The sequence below is a fragment of the Oncorhynchus mykiss genome, chromosome 11, assembly GCF_013265735.2.
Source record: "Oncorhynchus mykiss isolate Arlee chromosome 11, USDA_OmykA_1.1, whole genome shotgun sequence".
Classification (NCBI taxonomy): domain Eukaryota; kingdom Metazoa; phylum Chordata; class Actinopteri; order Salmoniformes; family Salmonidae; genus Oncorhynchus; species Oncorhynchus mykiss.
Window position 1 is genome coordinate 67603294 of NC_048575.1, and position 22768 is coordinate 67626061.

Genomic DNA, 22768 nt, shown 5'->3' on the forward strand with positions numbered 1-22768 from the left:
GCTCAGCTATCGCCATTGAGACCGTCTGTGCCTCGATCTAGGTTGGGCAAAAATAAACATGGAGGTGTTCGCCTTAGCAATCTCACTGGAATAAAGACCTCCTCCATTCCTGTCATTATTGAAAGAGATTGTGATATTTCACATCTTAAAATAGGGCTACTTAATGTTAGATCCTTCACTTCCAAGGCAGTTATAGTCAATTAACTAATCACTGATCATAATCTTGATGTGATTGGCCTGACTGAAACATGGCTTAAGCCTGATGAATTTACTGTGTTAAATAGGGCCTCTCCCCCTGGTTACACTAGTGACCATTTCCCCACCGCATCCCACAAAGCCGGAGGTGTTGCTAACATTTACGATACCAAATTAAAAAAAAAAAAAAAAAAATGCCTGTGTTTTCGTCTTTTGAGCTCCTAGTCAAGAAATCGATGCAGCCTACTCAATCCCTTTTTATAGCTACTGTTTACAGGCCTCCTGGGCCATATACAGCGGTCCTCACTGAGTTCCTATTGGACCATGTAGTCATGGCAGATAATATTCACATTTTTGGTGACTAATATTCACATGGAAAAGTCCACAGACCCACTCCAAAAGGCTTTCAGAGCCATCATCGACTCAGTGGGTTTTGTCCAACATGTCTCTGGACCTACTCATTGCCACAGTCATACTCTGGACCTAGCATGTCCCGTGGAATAAACATTGTGCACGTATGCTACGGTCACAAAAGGCAGGCCTCCTTATTGTCCCTAGAATTTCTAAGCAAACAGCTGGAGGCAGGGGTTTCTCCTATAGAGCTCCATTTTTATGGATTCGTCTGCCTATCCATGTGAGAGACGCAGACTCGGTCTCGACCTTTAAGTCTTTATTGAAGAATCATCTCTTCAGTAAGTCCTATTATTGAGTGTAGTCTGGCCCAGGGGTGTGAAGGTGAACAGAAAGGCACTGGAGCAACGAACCACCCTTGCTGTCTCTGCCTGGCCAGTTCCCCTCTCTCCACTGGGATTTCCTGCCTCTAACCCTCTAATTTCCTGCCTCACTGGCTTACTGGTGCTCTTCCATGCTGTCACTAGGAGGGGTGCGTCACTGAGTGGGTTGAGTCTCTGACGTGATCTTCCTGTCTGGGTTGGCGCACCCCTCGGGTTCGTGCCATGGGAGAGATCTTTGTGGGCTATACTCAGCCTTGTCTCAGGGTAGTAAGTTGGTGGTTGAAGATATCCCTCTAGTGGTGTGCGGGCTGTGCTTTGGCAAAATGGATGGGGTTATATCCTGCCTGGTTGGCCCGGTCTGGGGGTATTGTTGGACAGGGCCACAGTGTCTCCTGTCTCAGCCTCCAGTAATTATGCTGCAACAGTTTTGTCGGGGGGCTAGGGTCAGTCTGTTATCTCTGGAGTATTTCTCCTGTCTTATCCGGTGTCCTGTGTGAATTTACGTATTCTCTCTCTCTCTAAATCTGAGCCCTAGGACCATGCCTCAGGACTACCTGGCCTGATGACTCCTTGCTGTCCCCAGTCCACCTGGTCATGCTGCTGATTCAGTTTCAACTGTTCTGTTCATCAGACGTGCTACCTTGTCCCGGACCTGCTGTTTTTGACGCTTTACCGCACCTGCTGCTCGGCTATGAAAAGCCAACTGACATTTACTCCTGAGGTGCTGACCTATTGCACCCTCTACAATCACTGTGATTATTATTATTTGACCCTGGTGGTCATCTATGAATGTTTGAACATCTTGGCCATGTTCTGTTTTCTCCACCCGGCACAGCCAGAAGAGGATTGGCCACACCTCAGAGCCTGGTTCCTCTAGGTTTCCTCCTAGGTTCCTTCCTTCCTTTCTTTCCTTTCTGTTTTTCCTAGCCACCTTACTTCTACATCTGCATTGCTTGCTGTTTGGGGTTTTAGGCTGGGTTTCCGTATAGCACTTAACAAGTCACATCGGCTGATGTAAAAAGGGCTTTATAAATACATTTGATTGACCAGGTGAATTCAGGGGGACGCTATGATCCCTTATTGATGCCACTTCAATCAGTGTAGATGAAGGGGAGGAGACAGGTTAAAGAAGGATTTTTAAGCCTGTAGACAACCGAGACATGGATTGTGTATGTGTGCCATTCAGAGGGTGAATGGGCTAGACAAAATATTTAAGTGCCTTTTAACAGGGTTTGGTAGTAGGTGCCAGGTGCACCGGTTTGTGTCAATAACTGCAACACTGCTGGGTTTTTCCATGCCCAACAGTTTCCTGTGTATTAAGAATGGTCCATCACTCAAAGGATATCCAGCCAACTTGACAACTGTGAGAAGCATTGGAGTCAACATGGGCCAGCATCCCTGTGGAACGCATTTTTCACCTTGTATAGTCCATGACCCAACGAATTGAGGCTGTTCTAAGGGCAAAAGAGGTGTGTGTGTGTGGGGGGGTGCTACTCAATGTTAGGAAGGTGTTCTTAATGTTTGGTATACTGTGTATATTGTATCCCACTGTATAATGCAGACACCTCTTAGACTTTCCAAACATGTTCAATGAGTCAGGACTTCTATTGATAAAACATATTTTTCCTTTTATAATATATGTATTTTACTGGCTCGTGTTATTGAACAGCACAATATTCTGAATACCCTACTAGGGAATGCAGTAATAAACAGCAATACATTATATGGTTGCATATTCTGTGCTTATGAGTACAACCTCCACCTCACACAGTCATCATGTACCTTTTTTTTATTCAGACGAGAGCTCACTGCTCACTCTCAATCACCAGCAGCCCTGCATAGATTGGAATGAGCCAGCGATATCTCTGATTATCCTTCAGCCAACAGCGACAAGCCTGATCACACATTCAACAGTAAGAGCAGCTACGCAAGGAGCAGATTACCTGGGTTTTAAGTAGCTGCCTACCACTCATGAGTGAGAAGAGTCCAGCAGTATTAGCACAAAAAAGCAGAAGTACCTCTCTGCATTCCAAACTGCACCCTGTTCCAGATACAGTACACTACTTTTGACCAGCTCTGGTCAAAAGTAGTGTACTATTTAGGGTGCTATTTGGGGTGCATCCCTCTTTTTCAATTCCACTTGTCATCATCATGAAGGGTCCTGTACCTATGTATGGCTCGGCTGCCTCCCTGGCCCTAGATGAGGTCCATTATTCAAAGTGACTGATCACTCTCTCTTCAGGGACTGGGGAGCTGTGCAAAGTGGCATATTGGGCCACAACGCCACAGAGAGAGGAGAGGCTGCGCAGGGCTAAATAAATGCACACATTAACATGCTCCATTAGCTTCACCTTGATTTGCTTGTAGTCTCCCACCTGCCTGTCCAACTGGGTTTTTGTCCATTTCTTAAGGCGTAGCATATTCCTGGGCAGAGAACAGGGACATTCATCAGATTGGTACATAAAGCGGAACGCTCTACATGATAGACTACAAGATCAGATTTATTATGTTTTTTGTACATGCCTTTTAGTGGCTTTAAAATGAATGCTATGTTAACACCATTACCAATGGCTACAGCCAGAGACAGTCAGTGACGTCCCACCTGCTGATCAAATGACCATATGACCTGAGGGGGCTTAGGAGAACTTGCACATCTTTCCAGCAGGACAGCCAGAATAAACAGGCAATCTGCATCCCAAATGGCACCCTATTCTCTACACTGTATAGTGTAACTATGGGCCCTGGTCAAAAGTAGTGCACTATAAAGGGAATAGGGTGTCATTTGGACAACAGACACAGTCTGTCCCTGTGGGGTGTTGTTGAGGCTGACCAGAAGGTACAGTGGCTGGGCGGAGGAGTCATTTCATCCTCAAGGGGGAGAGATGCATTGCACAGCCCCGGCCATGACCGTACTCCCACACCACCTAGATGCACTGCCCAGCCCCCAGCCATGACCGTACTCCCACACCACCTAGATACACTGCACAGCCCCCAGCCATGACCGTACTCCCACACCACCTAGATACACTGCACAGCCCCCAGCCATGACCGTACTCCCACACCACCTAGATGCACTGCACAGCCCCAGTCATGACCGTACTCCCACACCACCTAGATACACTGCACAGCCCCCAGCCATGACCGTACTCCCACACCACCTAGATACACTGCACAGCCCCAGTCATGACCGTACTCCCACACCACCTAGATGCACTGCACAGCCCCCAGCCATGACCGTACTCCCACACCACCTAGATGCACTGCACAGCCCCCAGCCATGACCGTACTCCCACACCACCTAGATGCACTGCCCAGCCCCAGTCATGACCGTACTCCCACACCACCTAGATGCACTGCACAGCCCCCAGCCATGACCGTACTCCCACACCACCTAGATGCACTGCACAGCCCCCAGCCATGACCGTACTCCCACACCATCTAGATGCACTGCCCAGCCCCAGCCATGACCGTACTCCCACACCACCTAGATGCACTGCACAGCCCCGGCCATGACCGTACTCCCACACCACCTAGATGCACTGCACAGCCCCGGCCATGACCGTACTCCCACACCACCTAGATGCACTGCACAGCCCCGGCCATGACCATACTCCCACACCACCTAGATACACTGCACAGCCCCCAGCCATGACCATACTCCCACACCACCTAGATGCACTGCACAGCCCCGGCCATGACCATACTCCCACACCACCTAGATGCACTGCACAGCCCCAGTCATGACCGTACTCCCACACCACCTAGATGCACTGCACAGCCCCAGTCATGACCATACTCCCACACCACCTAGATGCACTGCCCAGCCCCAGCCATGACCGTACTCCCACACCACCTAGATGCACTGCCCAGCCCCAGTCATGACCGTAACACCGACACCACAAGGGGAAAACACCTATCATCCGGAACTTCAATAAAGAACATTTAGAATGTAGAACTTTAAATTCACTTCCCAAGTTGTTGTAGAAATGTGGGTGTATAAAACAGGTGGCTCTGGTTTTGAAATATAAACACATCTGCAATAGACCAGACCACAACAGAAGAAATGTTTATATACTGTGTTTGTTTTTTACCACCATGAACTCAAATTCTGCCTGTGGTAAGAAAGTTGGGCTGATTCTGCCCCAATAGGTTAAAAGTTCCATCTTACCAAACACAAATGCTTTCATCTAACAATTGAGGGCAAAGGAAATATCTCCAACTTCACCAAAACCAATTGTCTTAAAAATATTTTCCCCAGACCTTTGACAGAGTTCAAAATAACAACCTGAAAAATATATTTTAATGGAATTCTGTTATATGGCTGGGATAAGTCTATTGGCTGTGGATTGTTTGGTTTAGAGAGAAGAAAGGACGCAATTCTCTGCTGGCACCTCTGGCTGGTGAGGATAGATAGTGAGTGACAGCTCTCAGGATGACAAGTCCACAAACCTCAGTCAGGGAGAGATGTCTACACAGTAAACAGACTCACTCGTGTAACGCTGAATCGTTCACATAGAGTGGAAAAAATACCATTTACTTGTCAGGCCTGAACCCATCTGTACTTGAAGGTATATTTCAGGTATATTTGAAATCAATAGAAAATCTAGAATTCATATAGCTACTCTGAAATATTTCACCCAGGTCGGGTATGCACGGAACATACTGAAAACAATGAGTATGCTCAGACCATGAAATGTCAGCCATTTTAGGTCCCTTCCTTGGAGTTTCACACTTCTTCCTTCCCCCACTGTGTTGGAATGGAAAGCTGTGAATGAGTGGTGACGGCTACCAGGCTGTAGCCCCAGGGGGCTTCAACTAAGGAGCAGCCAGAGCAGAGGCCCCCTGGAGAGGGGAGTCCATCACAGGATCATTACCTGCCCATGACGGGAATGAATAATACTGTATGTCAAGATGAAAGACCCACCACCTCAACCCATATTCTTTCTTCCTACGGTCTGTGTGTGTCTCTACTTTACTGGGTATATGGACTTATAGTCCATATAGTCAGTTGGACTAAATTGGAAATAAACCCTGCTTTCTGAATATGAACGGAACTTTTTCTGTTGCTGGAATACCACCTGTGAGGCTACAGTAGAAATGATCAGCCTGATCTTGACACCTAAAGGATTCCTGTGGAGACTGCTAGATGGACCCAGCGAGCACCATAGCCTATCTGCCAGAGCCCTCCATAAACACAGAGTGGGAAGGGTCACCAACGTTTATGCTGAGCAGGACAGACTACATTCATAAGTCTTCATTTGGAGGTTTTTATTTGCCTAAATTAGCTAAAGAAATATTCAGCTATGCAGAACTGAAATGGATACACTGGGTTATTTATTACGCTTTTACCTCAGACGGTGGAAATGCGTTGTCACGTGTGCTCCCTCTCCGGTCTCTAGGTCACCAGGCTGCTCGCTAGGGCGCACACCTGTCCCCGGCGGTACGCTCATAATGACACTCACCTGGACTCCATCACCTCCTTGATTACCTGCCCTTTATATGTCACTCCCTTTGGTTTCTTCCCCAGCCGTCATTGTTCCCGTTTCTTGTTTTATTAATTAAATGTATTCACTCACTGAACTTGCTTCCCGACTCTCAGCGTACATCGTTAAAGAATGACGACTCAACAAAGGGAAACATCAGGGAGTGTTTTTTTGTTGTTGTTTTTGTGTTGGGGGTGATGTTGGAGCCGGAGCTACCTGTGAGGCCTCAGCCGGTTTGTAGGCTCCCATACCTCAGTGGGTTCGATAGGCTCCCAAGCCTAAGCTGGGTGAACAGGTTCCTGTGCCTCAATTGAGGCAACCGGGGAGGTCTCAGCCGGCTCATCAGGCTCTCACTCCTCAGCCGGTTCATCAGGTTTCTGCGCCCCAGCAGAGGTGACCGGTCCGCTCCGGATCCCTGGGATTGTCCCTGTGGTTGGCGTCCTGCGGCTGGAGCCAAACGCGCCGGGGAGGGGGTACTGTCATGTATGCTCTCTTTCCGACGCTCTAGGTCACCATGCTCCCGCGCCTCAGCCGGATCGTCAGGTTCCCGCGCCTTAGCAGAGGTGACCAGTCTGCTCCTGATCCCCGACATCGTCATCTTGGTCGGCGTCCTGCGGCTGGAGCCACGCGTCGCGGAGGGGGTACTGTCACTTGTACTCCCTCGACGGCCTCTAGGTCACCAGGCTGCTCGTCAGGGCTCACACCTGTCACCAGCGTTACGCGCATAATGACACTCACCTGGACTCCATCACCTCCTTGATTACCTGCCCTTTATATGTCACTCCCTTTGGTTTCTTCCCCAGTCGTCCTTGTTGCTGTTACATGTCGGTGGCTGTTTGTGTTTCTTGTTTTGTTCATTTATTAAATGTATTCACTTCCTGAACTTGCTTCCCAACTCTCAGTGTACATCGTTACATAGGTGGGGAAGGGTGGACAAGTAGCATAGCTCAACTGGTAAAGAATGGTAAAGTTTGATGAAAGAAGCAAGATGAGGAAATAGATGGGGACTGAAAGACAGACGGTCATGAGATGTGCTCTCACCTGGACTCTCCCTGATTTATGACCATGAACATCTCAGAGGTTGGGTCCTCAGCGATCGCCCCATGGGGTACCAGCAGGCTTACTCCTGCAAGACACAACAACAGGGTCAACAACTACAGTAGGGCGGTATCCATATTTTCATACCGTTTCTGTACCTCACCGGGGTACACCGGAAATCCACACAAGGGGCGCTATTTACATATTTACACCCATAACAATTTAGGCAACAGGGATCTTGATCCAGGAGGGGATTGATTGTCTCTGCTGTAACCAAGAAGCTTGTTCTTGACATCTAACTACTTAGCTAGCAAGTTAGCAAACCAAATGCATAGATGGAGCCCTGAGCTGGATAGTTATAACAGTGGCGTAGCACAGAGGCGCATAATATTACGTGTAAACACAGCCCCACAGCTTCAAAGCACAATTAATCTATTACAAACAATGCCATTTACCTTGTGAAATCTGAGCATACATAAAAACAAGACACAAACAATGCATAAAATCCTGTCTGGAACCTTAAAAAGGTTAGCAGGAGACTAGGGGATAGACAGATTCAATACCTGCCTGTCTATAAACAGTAAAGGATGCGTTTCGTTGTCGTCCCGCCTGCCATCTCCCTACTGGCAAATCAACTAGTTAGCTTTCATTAAACCAACACCTGCCGCCTTGTCAGACATTTTACTGGTGATCGCTGTATAGGAGCCCTACAGGACCTGTTAAATCATGAGCGTGACAGGGAACCTTTGGAAGCCAAAATAAATAAACTCACATCTCACATAGGAAAAGCTTGAACATCATCAGTTTAAATCCCACAGGAGAGACTGATGACTAATATTGTATTGAAGGTTGTCTGTGTGTGCATGTTCATGCGTGTGATCACTTGTGCTTGAGTGTGTAGGATATGTATCCATCCTGAAAGAAGAGACTGGCAGTTAGTGATAAGTGTTGGCCATGTATGGCCATCCATTGAGCGTTGTTATAGGTACTGCAGATTGTAGGTGTGAGTGATCCACTTGACTGCTCTGAGTCTCTCTACTCACACATCCAGGAGACTGAAGGAGCCTGATTTCACTGTGCCTCTCCAGTGGAACAGAGGGCTCTACACACACGAGGACCCAGGAGAGAGATGTCAGAGCTACAGTTCACATGGAACTGTTGATCCTGACAGCTGTGGCAGTCCTCATAAACTCATCTACCTCTACTTGAAGTTATGGTCTATGGTAAGAGGCCTGACCCCTGTTTGCCTGGGAGAGCTGGTGGGAACATATAGCAGTGTTCACAATTTTAGTTGCATTTTTTTATTGTTGGACATAAGACTGTAAAAACACCAGCAGATCAGCTCCGAGTGATTTTAATTTTGGAAATCTGTTCCAAAGTATTTCCACGCATAAGAGACGTGATCCTATACAAATGTAAGCAAGGTTTGAAATAATTACGTTTTAGTGAAATATTATATCTGTTTGGGCTTCTTGTGGTCATTTTGCAGTCTACAAAAAATTGTCCCACGGCTGGATCTAGTTGATGATCCCTGATGTAGAGGAATAACAAACATCTATACTAGCTCGCTATACAGTACTGTAGCAACATGCGTTAGACTCTAGTGAGATTAAAGGAACCTGGAATGCATCCCAAATAGCACCATACTCCCTTTATAGTGCACTACTTTTGACCAGGAACCATAGGGCACTATATAGAGAATCGGGTGCCCATTTGGGATGCATCCCTGGTTTCACTAGCCATGACAGATTTACTAAGCCTACGTTTACTTTTAATTAGTCACGTGTGTGCATGGTTTTGCTAAATTGAGAACTTAATTTTCTCTTAGAATGGACACATTGAAAAAAAATGCTATAATGAGACAATATTATCAGAGAGAAGCAATCAAAAAGCAGTCAAGCCATCTGTCTTTATAAATCATGTACTGTACCTCACCAGTATTTGGCAACACCAACTGTTTAATTCTGCTTCAAACACAGCTTCAAGTGTAATTCAGAGTCTTGAAGCTCACCAGTATTTGGCACCACCAACCGGCCACCAAGATGCCCAAACACGCCCGTGGTTCCCAGCTGATCTTTGGTGGGGTTGAGGTGGGGGCTGTTGGGGGTGAGCAGGCCCTTCTTGGTGCTCCGTCTCTCCACAGTGCTGTTGCTGTAGTCTCGGTTCAGCCCCCTGGGGAAGGTCTCAGGCGGATGGCCTTTGGCAGCATGGTACTCAGCGCGGTCGGCCACACCTAGTGAAACCATAAAGGAGCTCTGAACTTTGACCTTGATGTCTGGCAGGGGGTCAAAGAGCTCTTTGTTGTCTATGGAGTCCTGGAAGCAGATGGGGCTGCTATAGGTCCCACCCACTGTCAGGTCTGGCTGCAGAGAGGAGTTGAGAAGCAGTGGGTTCCCTAGAGAGATGAGAGATGCACACAGCCACATAGTCATTCAGTAATCTAAAACACCTACAGTTGAAGTCGGAAGTTTACATACACTTTGGTAGGAGTCATTAAAACCCGTTTTTCAACCACTCCACAAATTTCTTGTTAACAAACTATAGTTTTGGCAAGTCAGTTCGGACATCTACTTTGTGTATGACACAAGTAATTTTTCCAACAATTGTTTACAGACAGATTATTTCACTTATAATCCACTGTATCACAATTCCAGTGGGTCAGAAGTTTACATACACTAAGTTGACTGTGCCTTTAAACAGCTTGGAAAATTCCAGAAAATTATGTCATTGCTTTAGAAGCTTCTGATAGGCTAATTGACATAATTTGAGTCAATTGGAGGTGTACCTGTGGATGTATTTCAAGGCCTACCTTCAAATTCAGTGCCTCTTTGCTTGACGTCATAGGAAAATCAAAAGAAAAAAATTGTAGACCTCCACAAGTCTGGTTCATCCTTGGGAACAATTTACAAATGCCTGAAGGTACCACGTTCATCTGTACAAACTATAGTACGCAAGTATAAGCACCATGGGACCACGCAGCCATCATACCGCTCAGGAAGGAGACGCGTTCTGTCTCCTAGAGATGAACGTACTGTGGTGCGATAGTGCAAATCACTCCCAGAACAACAGCAAAGGACCTTGTGAAGATTCTGGAGGAAACCGGTACAAAAGTATCTATATCCACAGTAAAATTAGTCCTATATCAACATAACCTGAAAGGCCGCTCAGCAAGGAAGAAACCACTGCTCCAAAAACCCCATAAAAAAGCCAGACTACGGTTTGCAACTGCACATGGGGACAAAGATCATACTTTTTGGAGAAATGTCCTCTGGTCTGATGAAATATAACTGTTTGGCCATAATGACCATTGTTATGTTTGGAGGAAAAAGGGGGATGCTTGCAAGCCGAAGAACACCATCCCAACTGTGAAGAACAGGGGTGGCAGCATGTTGCACTTCACAAAATAGATGGCATCATGAGGGAGGACAATTATGTGGATATATTGAAGCAACATCTCAAGGCATCAGTCAGGAAGTTAAAGCTTGGTCGCAAATGGGTCTTCCAAATGGACAATGACACCAAGCATAGTTCCAAAGTTGTGGCAAAATGGCTTAAGGACAACAAAGTCAAGGTATTGGAGTGGCCATCACATAGCCCTGACCTCAATCCTATCGAGAATTTGTGAGCAGAACTGAAAAAGCGTGTGCGAGCAAGGAGGCCTACAAACCTGACTCCGTTACACCAGCTATGTCAGGAGGAATGGGCCAAAATTCACCCAACTTATTGTGGGAAGCTTATGGAAGGCTACCTGAAATGTTTGACCCAAGTTAAACAACTTAAAGACAATGCTACCAAATACTAATTGATTGTATGTAAACTTCTGACCCACTGGGAATGTGATGAAATAAATAAATCATCCTCTCTATTATCATTCAGACATTTCACATTCTTAAAATAAAGTGGTGATCCTAACTGACCTAAGACAGGACATTTTTACTGGGATTAAATGTCTGGAATTGTGAGTTGAAATGTATTTGACTAAGGTGTATGTAAACTTCTGACTTCAAATGTAGCTCTCTCTGCAGGAGCCATAGGTTGAAGTCAAGTGCACTGAGCACTCTCTGTGAACTGATGGAAAATAGGCTTTTAGTGTGAATAATATGCCAAGCTAGTTGACGAACACAGAGTTACAGTACAGGTAAATAACCTGGACATGAGATACGGTAGATATTCAGGCCATGGCTGAGCCATAGTCACTGGTCAGAGGTAAATGTAACTACCAAGCATACACAGCTTGATCTCCATGATCCATCTGTTTGAGTCAGTTCCTCTCTGTACACAAAGTCACCCTCCTGGAGGACACAGTCTTTCTCTGTCTGTGGGCACAGCACAAGGCTGGGGCTGTGTGCTTGTGCATAAGTGTGTGTGTGTGGCTGGGAATGGGCTGAGGGGTCTGTGACGGTGACCGTCCTGTAAGTGAGGGGAGTCCTTCAGCTCACAGCATGGACTCAACAGGCCAAGGAGGGGCGTCTTCAGCCACAGCCATTAGACGCCTGGCCACACTGCCAAACACTGTGTGCAGCTATCTGGCACATCCAGACTTTAGGGCCCCAGGACTCCCTGTGCCACGATAACAGCAGTCAAAAAGTAATTGCTGCCCAGCTGCTGCCTGGTGAGGGGTGGAAGGCAGGAGGCTAATGTTGTTTTATTTTTAGGGAAATCGTTAATTACTGGAGGGCTTGATCTGTGTTGTGCTTCAGGGTGTTTCCACTGCAAGACTAACTAGAGGGTATTCACGGTGTTTCCACTAGAGGTCGACCGATTATGATTTTTCAACGCCGATACCGATTATTGGAGGACCAAAAAAGCCGATACCGATTAATCTGCCGATTTTTTTTGTTGTTGTAATAATGACAATTACAACAATACTTAATGAACACTTATTTTAACTTAATATAATACATCAATAAAATCAATTTAGCCTCAAGTAAATAATGAAACATGTTCAATTTAGTTTAAATAATGCAAAAACAAAGTGTTGGAGAAGAAAGTAAAAGTGCAATATGTGCTATGTAAGATAGCTAAGGTTTCAGTTCCTTTGCTCAGAACATGAGAACACATGAAAGCTGGTGGTTCCTTTTAACATGAGTCTTCAATATTCCCAGGTAAGACGTTTTAGGTTGTAGTTATTATAGGAATTATAGGAATATTTCCCTCTATACCATTTGTATTTCATTAACCTTTGACTATTAGATGTTCTTATAGGCACTTTAGTATTGCCGGTGTAACAGTATAGCTTCCGTCCCTCTACTCGTTTCTCCCTTGGCTCGAACCAGCAACACAACCACAACAGCCATCATCGAAGCAGCGTTACCCATGCAGAGCAAGGGAAACAACCACAGGCTCAGAGCGAGTGAAGTTTGAAACGCTATTAGCGCGCGCTAACTAGCTAGCCATTTCACTTCGGTTACACCAGCCTCATCCCGGGAGTAGATAGGCTTGAAGTCATAAACAGTGCAATGCTTGACGCACAACGAAGAGCTGCTGGCAAAACGCACGAAAGTGCTGTTTGAACGAATGTTTGCGCGCCTGCTTCTGCCTACCACCGCTCAGTCAGATGCTTGTATGCTCAGTCAGTTTCCACTGCAAGACTAACTACAGGGTATTCTGAAGCTGCGTGCTGCTTCTAGTAACTTCATCGTCTAGTCTAGTGCCTGAAAATGATGAAAGTCCAAAATGTAACAATATTAAAAGCTATTGCTCTGTAATCAAAAATCGAGGATATAATGGGACATGTTACATTTGACGGAACTGATATAAAGAAATGGAACAGTGTGGTGCAATGAGAAGTAATGTTTTGTTACTGATTGGTAGTGATTTGTTACTGATTGCAGTAGACATAGAACAGGGAAATTCAGCTTCACAAGCCATAGACAGATAGATAATGCATTTCAGTAGACATTGTTTAAGCTTTCAACCTGACATGTGAACATCCATGTGCATTTTTCTTCTTCTATCAGTGGAGAAAAATCAGATTATCGCTTGAGTGTGGATCTTTAAAATGGTGGATCAAAATGGAATTGTGGAGGAGGTTGGATGAAAGAAGTTAATGAAATGGACCTCACGTTGAATACCTTGAGGGATATGTTTGGAATTGGATCTCTGATTAAAAATCCTTCACGGCCAGCCGTAATGCAGGGAGACAGGGTTAGGCCTAAAGACTCATTCACCACTCTGCCTTAAAACCATGTCATGGCAGGAGCGATGTCAAGCATTAAGGGCCTTTTTAAAGCAATCACAAGGCATGAAAAGCTACTGATTCATAAAAGAACACACATAAGTAAAGCTAGGTTTTTCTCTCAATGTGTATAACCGGACGTTACTGGGCTTATGAAAAATCTACCGGAATAAGGTAAACTGGAAAAAAACAGGTCAAGCATAATAAAATACAAGCTATTCGTTAGTCTCCCCCCTTCCTCTGTAAAATGAGAATCCATAGCTGAAATGAGAAAGCAGAGAATATGGTCTATATTTCAGAGGCTCATTTAGCAGGCTGACGGAGAAGGGAATAGAAGAATGGAGTGATGGTGGCCGGTGGAGGGCACAGCAGGCAGCTCCTGAAAACCTGGCCTATTTAAATACGATTGATGGCCTGCTGGATGTAGCCCGGCACCGTCCCCCAGCTCCCCAGCCTCCCCCTCCCTGGCGTGTGGTGAGGTACATGCATGACTTCCCAGGCCTTGGGAGCATTGGATGTGCATGGCTCCGGCAGGGCTTTTCACAGGGCTGTCACAACTAGACAGAATTTATCACCCGCCGCTGTGATGGCTATCACTTCTGCTAACCCAGAAGTGTCACTGACAGTAATATCAATGCATGTAGCAAGGCTGCCTGGGACAAGCCACAGACCCAGACACTTATGAACAGAAAGGATTTCTGTGCACAACAAAAATTGAATTGATGTTCACTATTCCATGCTTTTCACATTTATCCATCAGTGGATTTGGCTGGGGCTCTGACGACAGGGAAGGGGGTTTGGTTGCTTCACAGTCAAATGTGTATGGTCTGCAGCCAGGGGTTCACAGGAAGTGTCCGTCAACAATTGATAACCTATGTCTGCAATAACAGAGCATCTGGTCTATCAAAATAGAAGGACAGATCCTTTCAGTGATCATGATAATATAAATCCTAGGCAGATGTGCAGGATAATGCACCGTGCCGCCTCAATGCCGACACATGCAATCTATCACCAGCAGCGACAGCATTCCTAAAGGAACCTTGACAAACTCCTGACTGCTGTTTGGCCTTGTGTGAGACAGGGCATACAGTGACAGGCAGCGCTAGCTCACCTTGTCTGGTGGTCTTGAAGTTGAAAGACTGGAAGCCCCCAGTAAGCGCGGACGAATCGATGACATCAACGCCGTAGTCGCTCTGGTTTTTCCGGTACAGCATGACAGCCACCACAAGGACAGTCACAGCTATGATCCCCGCCCCCAGCCCAGAGTAAAGAGCCACGTCGTTGGAGCCATCCATACCTGGTACACACAGAAACAACAGTCTCACTGGATGTATGCTTAGCGTAAGGAATCATGTGTAAGAAGCTTAACTAAGGCAGAGTAAAGAGACATTGAAAAGGGACATGAGAGAATGGTGGTGGTAGTGATTCTAATGTGGTAACATTCTTGGGCATCTTAAATATGAGATGACATATTGTACAGTATACTGGTTTTGCATTGTTTTAAGGAGCTTTTGGAGAGTGAATTCCTTTTAAAGCAGTGTGCTGGCTGTACATCTCAACATACCCTTTAACTGCTCAACTGACATGCTCCTCTTCTCACCACACACAGGACTAGATGGACATTTTTTGCCTCTACACTGCTGTTACACAAGACATTCCTAAAGCTGTTAACAGTGAGACGGAGGGAGGTATAACTGCTTTAAGACACACTAGTCTATATCCCATAAATATATGGTACATACTAAACTACATAGTATGACCAACTGGTCACCGAGTCTGACAGTGACAGGAAATAATCCGAGGCAAATTCATTTAAAGGAGCTCCGTTATGAAAATTATGTCACCAAATGTTCATCTCCCCATTCTAGAACTTTGAACTCAATGGTTAAATTTGTTGTTTTTGTACATTTTACCCGTTTTTCGTGATAGCCAATTGGTAGTTACAGTTCTGTCCCATCGCTGCAACAGACTCAGGAGCGTCGAAGGTCAAGAGCCATGTGTCCTCTGAAACACAACCCTGCCTAGCAAGACTGCTTCTTGACACACTGCCCACTTAACCCAGAAGCCAGCCACACCAATGTGTCAGAGGAAACACCATACAGCTGGTGACTGAAGTCTGAGTACATGCGCATGGCCACCACAAGGAGTCGCTAGAGCGCGATGGGACAAGGACATCCCAGCCAGCCAAACCCGGACGACGCTGGGCCGACTCATGGGGATCCCGGTCGCTGCCGGCTGTGGCACAGCCCGGGATCGAACCCGGATCTGTAGTGACGCCTCTAGCCTTAGATCGCTGCGCCAATCGGGAGGTCCTCAACTCAATGATTTGACCCAGAATGTGTTGCAAACCCAGGCAACAACCACCCAAGCACACATTACGTGAGTGAGCCTGTCTGTCAGCCTAATGAAGGCTCATTACAGACACTGCTGCAGTTCCAGTCAAGGTACTGCTGACAATCATTTCAGCAGGTGTCAGGCGGTATATGCACGGGGGAGAGATTATCTGATCTGAGACCCACCAGAAAATACAAGTGAGGAATCACTGCAAATTGGTCAAATTAGCTTGTTTGCAATAATTACACTCCATTAATCACCTACAATATAGCACATGTTCAGTTGTCACAAGAGATCAATCTCTCGGCTCAATCCGAGAAGGAAAGCCTGTAGTGATGTCACACTTGTGAAAAGTGGACAGTTGAGTGACGGAATGGTAGCACATGGTTCTAATTCTGTTCAGAACCTGACTACAAGTTTTTTTGATGGGTGTGATGGCTGTGTAAAATGCAGGTAAATTAAAGTTAACCAAGTAGGTAGCTGTCAAAAATAGGTGCCCATAACAAAAAAACTGCTAATACTCTGATTCTGGACCCTGAAATTTCATCTAGTGACAATTTGGTCATTTTTATGCCTCAGAAATTAGGTCAAGAGTTTGGGGTTGAAGATAAAAGAAATGCAGAAAGGAAGGACTCACTTTGAGGTTTAACATCATGCAGCAGCTTTCCATCTGCAAAGACAGAGAGAATGTGAAAAGGAGAAAGAGACGAGGTGATTAAACACCAGCCCTGACTATGTCACAAATGGCGCCCTATTCCCTTTATGGTGCACTACTTCACTACAAAAGTAGTGCACTATAAAGGGAATAGGTTGCCATTTGGGACACATACAGAACAAGGTGATTAAACGCCAGCCCTGTGTGAGTGAGGTATCCTACTAGTGCATGTCTTTCAATCATGTGGAGATGCCCTACCACTGAGATTAACAGATACAGACTGCCCAGATAATGATGACATCATTACCAGACTCAAATCAACATGGATAAAAGTGGCCAAGGGAGAGATTGGCAAATGGGTCTGAAAAATACTTTGATCATGATCATATCTCTCCTTCACAAGGAGGAAAAGAAAAGTGTACATTTTTTTTGACAATTTTTGAAAATTGGAGCTAAACAATGCTTCTTTTGTACCGAAGAAACCCAAAATAACAATCCTACTTTGTAAAACATTATGTTGGCTCTCTTTCTTTATTGCCAGCCAGCCAGCCAGACAGACAGACAGACAGGAAGGGCAGACAGACAGGAAGGGCAGACAGACAGGAAGGGCAGGCAGACAGACAGACAGAGACAGACAGGAAGGGCAGACAGACAGGAAGGGCAGACAGACAGGCAGAGCAAACAGACAGACAGAGCAGACAGGAAGGGCAGACAGACAGAGCAGACAGGAAGGGCAGACAGACAGACAGACAGACAGACAGACAGACAGACAGACAGACAGGAAGGGCAGACAGACAGACAGGAAGGGGAGACAGACAGACAGACACTGTATATACAGTATATATACAGAGTGCATTCGGAAAGCATTCAGACCCTTTGACTTTTTCACATTTTATTACGTTACAGTCTTATTCTAAATTGCTTAAATAGTTTTCTTCCTCATCAATCTACACACAATACCCCATAATGACAAAGCAAAAGTTTTTTTTACCTTTTTTTGCAAATGTATTAAAAATTAAATATCACATTTACATAAGTATTCACCCTTTACTCAGTACTTTGTTGAAGCCCCTTTGGCAGCAATTACAGAGTCTTCTTGTATTTGGGGAGTTTCTCCCATTCTTCTCTGCAGATCTCAAGCTCTGTCAGGGTGGACGGGGAGGCCCGCGACCACTGTACAGCTATTTTCAGGTCACTCCAGAGATGATAAATCGTGTTCAAGTCCGGGCTCTGGCTGGGCCATTCAAGGACATTCAGAGACTTGTCCCGAAGCCTCTCCTGCGTTGTCTTGGCGGTGTGCATAGGGTCATTGTCCTGTTGGAAGGTGAACCCTTGCCCCAGTCTGATGTCCTGAGAGCTCTGGAGCAGGTTTTGATCAAGGATCCCTCTGTACTTTGCTCCGATCAAGGATCCCTCTGTACTTTGCTCCGTTCATCTTTCCCTCGATCCTGACTAGTCTCCCAGTCCTTGCCACTGAAAAACATCCCCACAAGATGATGCTGCCACAGCTATGCTTCACCGTAAGGATGGTACCAGGTTTCCTCCAGACATGACGCTAAGAATTCAGGCCAAAGAGTTCCATTTTAATTTTAATTTGAACTTTTTAGTAATTTTCATGTAGAGTTGATTGTGTGTTTGGATCATTGTCTTGCTGCATAACACAGCTGTGCTCCAGCTTGAGATCACAGACAGATGGCCTGACATTCTCCTCAAGTTTGCCAAAAAGGACATGGAAGCACCTGGATGTTCATCAAGTTTTGGAAGAATGTTCTATGGGCAGATGAGTCAAACATGGTAGGTAGTGTGACAAGCCAAGACAACGCATATTGTAAGAAATGTGCAAACATTTCTAAAAACCTGTTTTTGCTTTGTCATTATGGGCTATTGTGTGTAGATTGCTGAGGATTTTTATGTATTTAATCAATTTTAGAATAAGGCTGTAACGTAACAGCCTTATTCTGAAAATGATTAAATATTCCCTAGACATTTTTGCAAATTTCTTAAACAGGAAAAACAAAAATACTTTATTTACATAACTATTCAGCCATTTGCTATGAAACTCGAAATTAAGCTCAGGTGCATCCTGTTTCCATTGATCATCCTTGAGATGTTTCTACATCTTGATTTGAATCCACTTGTAGTAAATTCAATTGATTGGACATGATTTGGAAAGGTACACACCTGTCTATATAAGGTGCCACAGTTGACAGTGCATGTCAGAGAAAAAAAACAAGGCATGGGGTTGAAGGAATTGTCTGTAGAGCTTCGAGACAGGATTGTGTCGAGGCACAGATCTGGGGAAGGGTACCAAAACATTTCTGCCGAATTGAAGGTCTCCAGGAACACAGTGGCCACCATTTTTAAATGGAAGAAGTTTGGAACTACCAAGACTCTTCCTAGAGCTGGCCGCCCGGCCTCATGGGTCTCCCGGTCGCGGGCCCGATGGTCACTCTGACAGAGCTCTAGAGTTCCTCTGTGGAGATGGGAGAACCTTCCAGAAGGACAACTATCTCTGCAGCACTCCACCAATCAGGCCTTTATGGTCGAGTGGCCAGACGGAAGCCACTCCTCAGTAAAAGGCACATGACAGCCCACTTGGAGTTTGCCAAAAGGCACCTACAGACTCCCAGACCATGAGAAATACGATTCTCTGGTCTGGTGAGACCAAGATGGAACTCTTTGGCCTGAATGCCAAGCGTCACGTCTAGAGGAAACCTGGCACCATTGGTGCACAACTGAGGACAAGTACATTAGAGTGTCTAGTTTGAGAAACAGACGCATCACAAGAACTCAACTGGCAGCTTCATTAAATAGTACCCGCAAAACACCAGTCTCAACGTCAACAGTGAAGAGGCGATTCCGATATGCTGGCCTTCTAGACAGAGTTACAAAGAAAAAGCCATATCTCAGACTGGCCAATAAAATAAAATATTTTAGATGGGCAAAAGAACACAGACACTGGACAGCATTCCGGATTCACCTCTTCACTGTTGACGTTGAGACTGGTGTTTTGCGGGTACTATTTATTGAAGCTCCCAGCTGAGGTCTTGTGAGGCGTCTATTTTTCAAACTAGACACTCTAATGTACTTTTCCTCTTGCACAGTTGTGCACCGGGGCCTCCCACTCCTATTTTTATTCTGGTTAGAGCCAGTTTGTACTGTTCTTTGAAGGGAGTAGTACACAGCAGTACACTTGTACGAGATCTTCAGATTCTTGGCAATTTCTCGCATGGAATAGCCTTCATTTCTCAGAACAAGAATAGACTGACAAGTTTCAGAAGAAAGAACTTTGTTTCTGGCCATTTTGAGCCTGTAATTAAACCCACAAATATGGATGCTCCAGATACTCAACTAGCCTAATGTCAGTTTTATTGCTTCTTTTAGTCAACACAACAGTTTTCAGCTGTGCTAACATAATTGCAAAAGGCTTTTCTTATGATCAATTAACCTTTTAAAATTATAAACTTGGATTAGCTAACACAACGTGCCATTGAAACACAGGAGTGATGGTTGCTGATAATGGACCTCTGTACGCCTATGTAGATATTCCATTAAAAATCAGCTACAATAGTCATTTACAACATTAACAATGTCTACCCTGTGTTTTTAATCAATTTGATGTTATTGCTAAAAATGTGCTTTTCTTTTAAAAACAAGGACATTTCTAAGTGACGCCAAATTTTTGAATGGTAGTGTATGTGATTTATTTTTAGCCTGGTAATTAGTGTCACAGTTTGAGCCCCATTTCAAAAACGCAAAAGTGGCACTAGTTTACAGTTGAGTAGACAAATGTGTAACTCTCAATATTTAATTAAAAACCTCTCATTGTGCAACATTCATGAGAGTTAATCATATTATGGGTGATGCATTTGATGAAATTGCACATCTGTTACAAAATCTCTTTGACAACTGTGGTCAGAACTTCCAAACTGTGGTCAAAACTGAATGCACCCTCCATGTCTTCAGTGATAGCTACGCTCTCGTGATGCAGGGGGACGTTTCGCATGAACACTACAGGAGGGATTACCATAGTGTTATCATGCACTGAGAGCTCTAGCAATGTGGACTTCATTTCAGTATGTGTATTTATCCAACAAATCCCTGTGTGGCAAGCTGTTCATATGTGTTAATGATGGGTCCTGCTGTGATCAGTGTAATGGAGATATGGCTTATGGAGATGACAGTGAAGGTTAGGACCGCAATCTAGAAAGGAAAGATAAAGGAGTAAGGGACTTACTCTGGGAACACATTCCTCCAGTGCAGTTCTCTGTGGTGTCGCTGGGCCCATCACACATCTTGCCCCTGTGTCTGGGTGGTGGATCATTGCACTCCCTCCCACGCTGTCGCTCACACTGCACACTGCACAGCGTCCACGCGCTCCACTCCTCCCAGCCACCATCAACTGTGGATGAGGAAATGGAACACGAACACAGAGACAGAACAGAAGGTGAGGCGGTGGTCCATCTCAGAGCATATTCACTCCACATTAACCCTCAGGTTCTTCTCACATAATGGGAACGCTCTTCTTTCCCCCATGCAAATTGTGAAATTAAACCCCTTGATGTAGCCGTGCATGTTTATACTCAGGTTCCTCTGTCGTCTGTGTTATTTGATCTAGAAGGAACCCATCATGCACAGATAACTAATATTGGTAGACCATACGGTGCCAAAAGAGATTTCTTGGCAGAGTTTTGCGGAGACCGTAATCCGTCTCTATGCACAATCTCTGGAGAACAACGCAATTTATTTTGTAGCGTTCCATGAGTTCTAAAAGCACTCTGCGCTACATTCTTTCAGTTTTCTTCCCAGCTAATTTAATGCAAATGTATGTTTTTATATGATGCAGAGAATACAGAGTGTGTTTGGGTTGACCATTTTAGTGCATACATATTGTGCTCTCGCCAGATAACTTCTTCCCTAACCAATCCAGTCTCTCCCTTGTGATTGGCTTTTGAAGACCGTTACAGTAAGTAAGACTGAGAACTATTACAAACAATTTTCTGGGACAGGAAGACACAGAAGAGATTCATAACAGCAGCAGCAAACAACATACAGTGGGGTCCAGAATTATTATTATTTATATTGTTGGTTCCCTCGATAAAGATGAGCAAAAAAGACTCAAATAAATCAAAAAAATACTGACCTATATTGTATTTTTTTAAATATATATTTTTTACAATTATATTATTTTATACTAATAGTCAGAGAAAAATATTTTGTTAAACAAGTAATACAAATAAAGATTTACAAAAGGTCAAAATGATTGGATCTCCCGTTTTCAATACTCCAGCACCCTCCCCCTGCGAGGACAACGACACTGAGCCCCTTTCTAAAATATTTTATGAGGTTGGAGAACACATTGGGAGGGATCTTAGACCATTCACCATACATAATCTTTCCAGGTTCTTAAAATCCTTTGTCTGTGCTTATGGACTACCCTCTTCAATTCAAACCAAAGCTTTTCCATGGGGATCAAGTCCGGAGACTGAGATGGACATTGCAAAATGTTGATTTTGTGGTTAATTTACTGTTAGTGAATTTTGATGTGCGCTAGGGGTTATTGTCTTGTTGGAAGATCCACTTTGCGGCCAAGTTTCAGCCTATACACAACTACAAAGACTAGAAGACTTACACACAATATCATACAGTATTTATAGTCTTGCATATCCAGATGTTGACTCTGCACCTAGATGCTGGCATGGCACACCAGCCTACTATATTCAACAAATCATAAAGTTGAGCATACTATCCTTGAAAGTCAAATGGCTTAACCCTTGGAGACATTCCCAGAAGATACCAGTCTATTCTTTCCAGGTGAAACCTAATGACCTCTGTGAGTAGAGAAGGCTAAGTCTATTCACCAGCTCTACAGTAATTCATGAGGTAGAAGAGCTTACTTGGACAGAGGGCATTACAGGTGATCTTCTGCACAGACATGCCCTGGCAGAAAGCCCCTCCATTAAGCGGGGCAGGGTTGGTACAGGTACGGGAGCGTTTCTGGACACCCCGACCACAGGGAACATTACAGGGAGACCACTCTGTCCACAGCGACCATCCACCATTCACTACAGAGAGATAGATGTGGGTGAGATATGGAGATATGGGGGTGAGTTAGGGAGATAGGGGGGTGAGTTAGGGAGATAGGGGTGTG

General features: G+C 45.0%; 1 protein-coding gene across 3 annotated transcripts in view; it reads right to left on the reverse strand.

Moving 5' to 3' along the window:
• LOC110536281 (netrin receptor UNC5D) overlaps positions 1–22768 on the reverse strand; it is a 218415-nt gene that overhangs the window by 21671 nt on the left and 173976 nt on the right. Inside the window, exons 6-11 of one of the 3 annotated variants that reach the window (XM_021621994.2) lie at positions 22515–22682; positions 20855–21019; positions 16600–16632; positions 14740–14925; positions 9462–9683; positions 7454–7538 (exon numbers count right to left, since the gene is read on the reverse strand). In XM_021621994.2, the coding sequence (XP_021477669.2) occupies positions 7454–7538; positions 9462–9683; positions 14740–14925; positions 16600–16632; positions 20855–21019; positions 22515–22682 (859 nt within the window). Of the gene's footprint in view, positions 1–7453; positions 7539–9461; positions 9846–14739; positions 14926–16599; positions 16633–20854; positions 21020–22514; positions 22683–22768 lie in introns of all 3 variants that reach the window. The other 2 variants (XM_021621992.2, XM_021621993.2) reach the window with 2 other exon arrangements.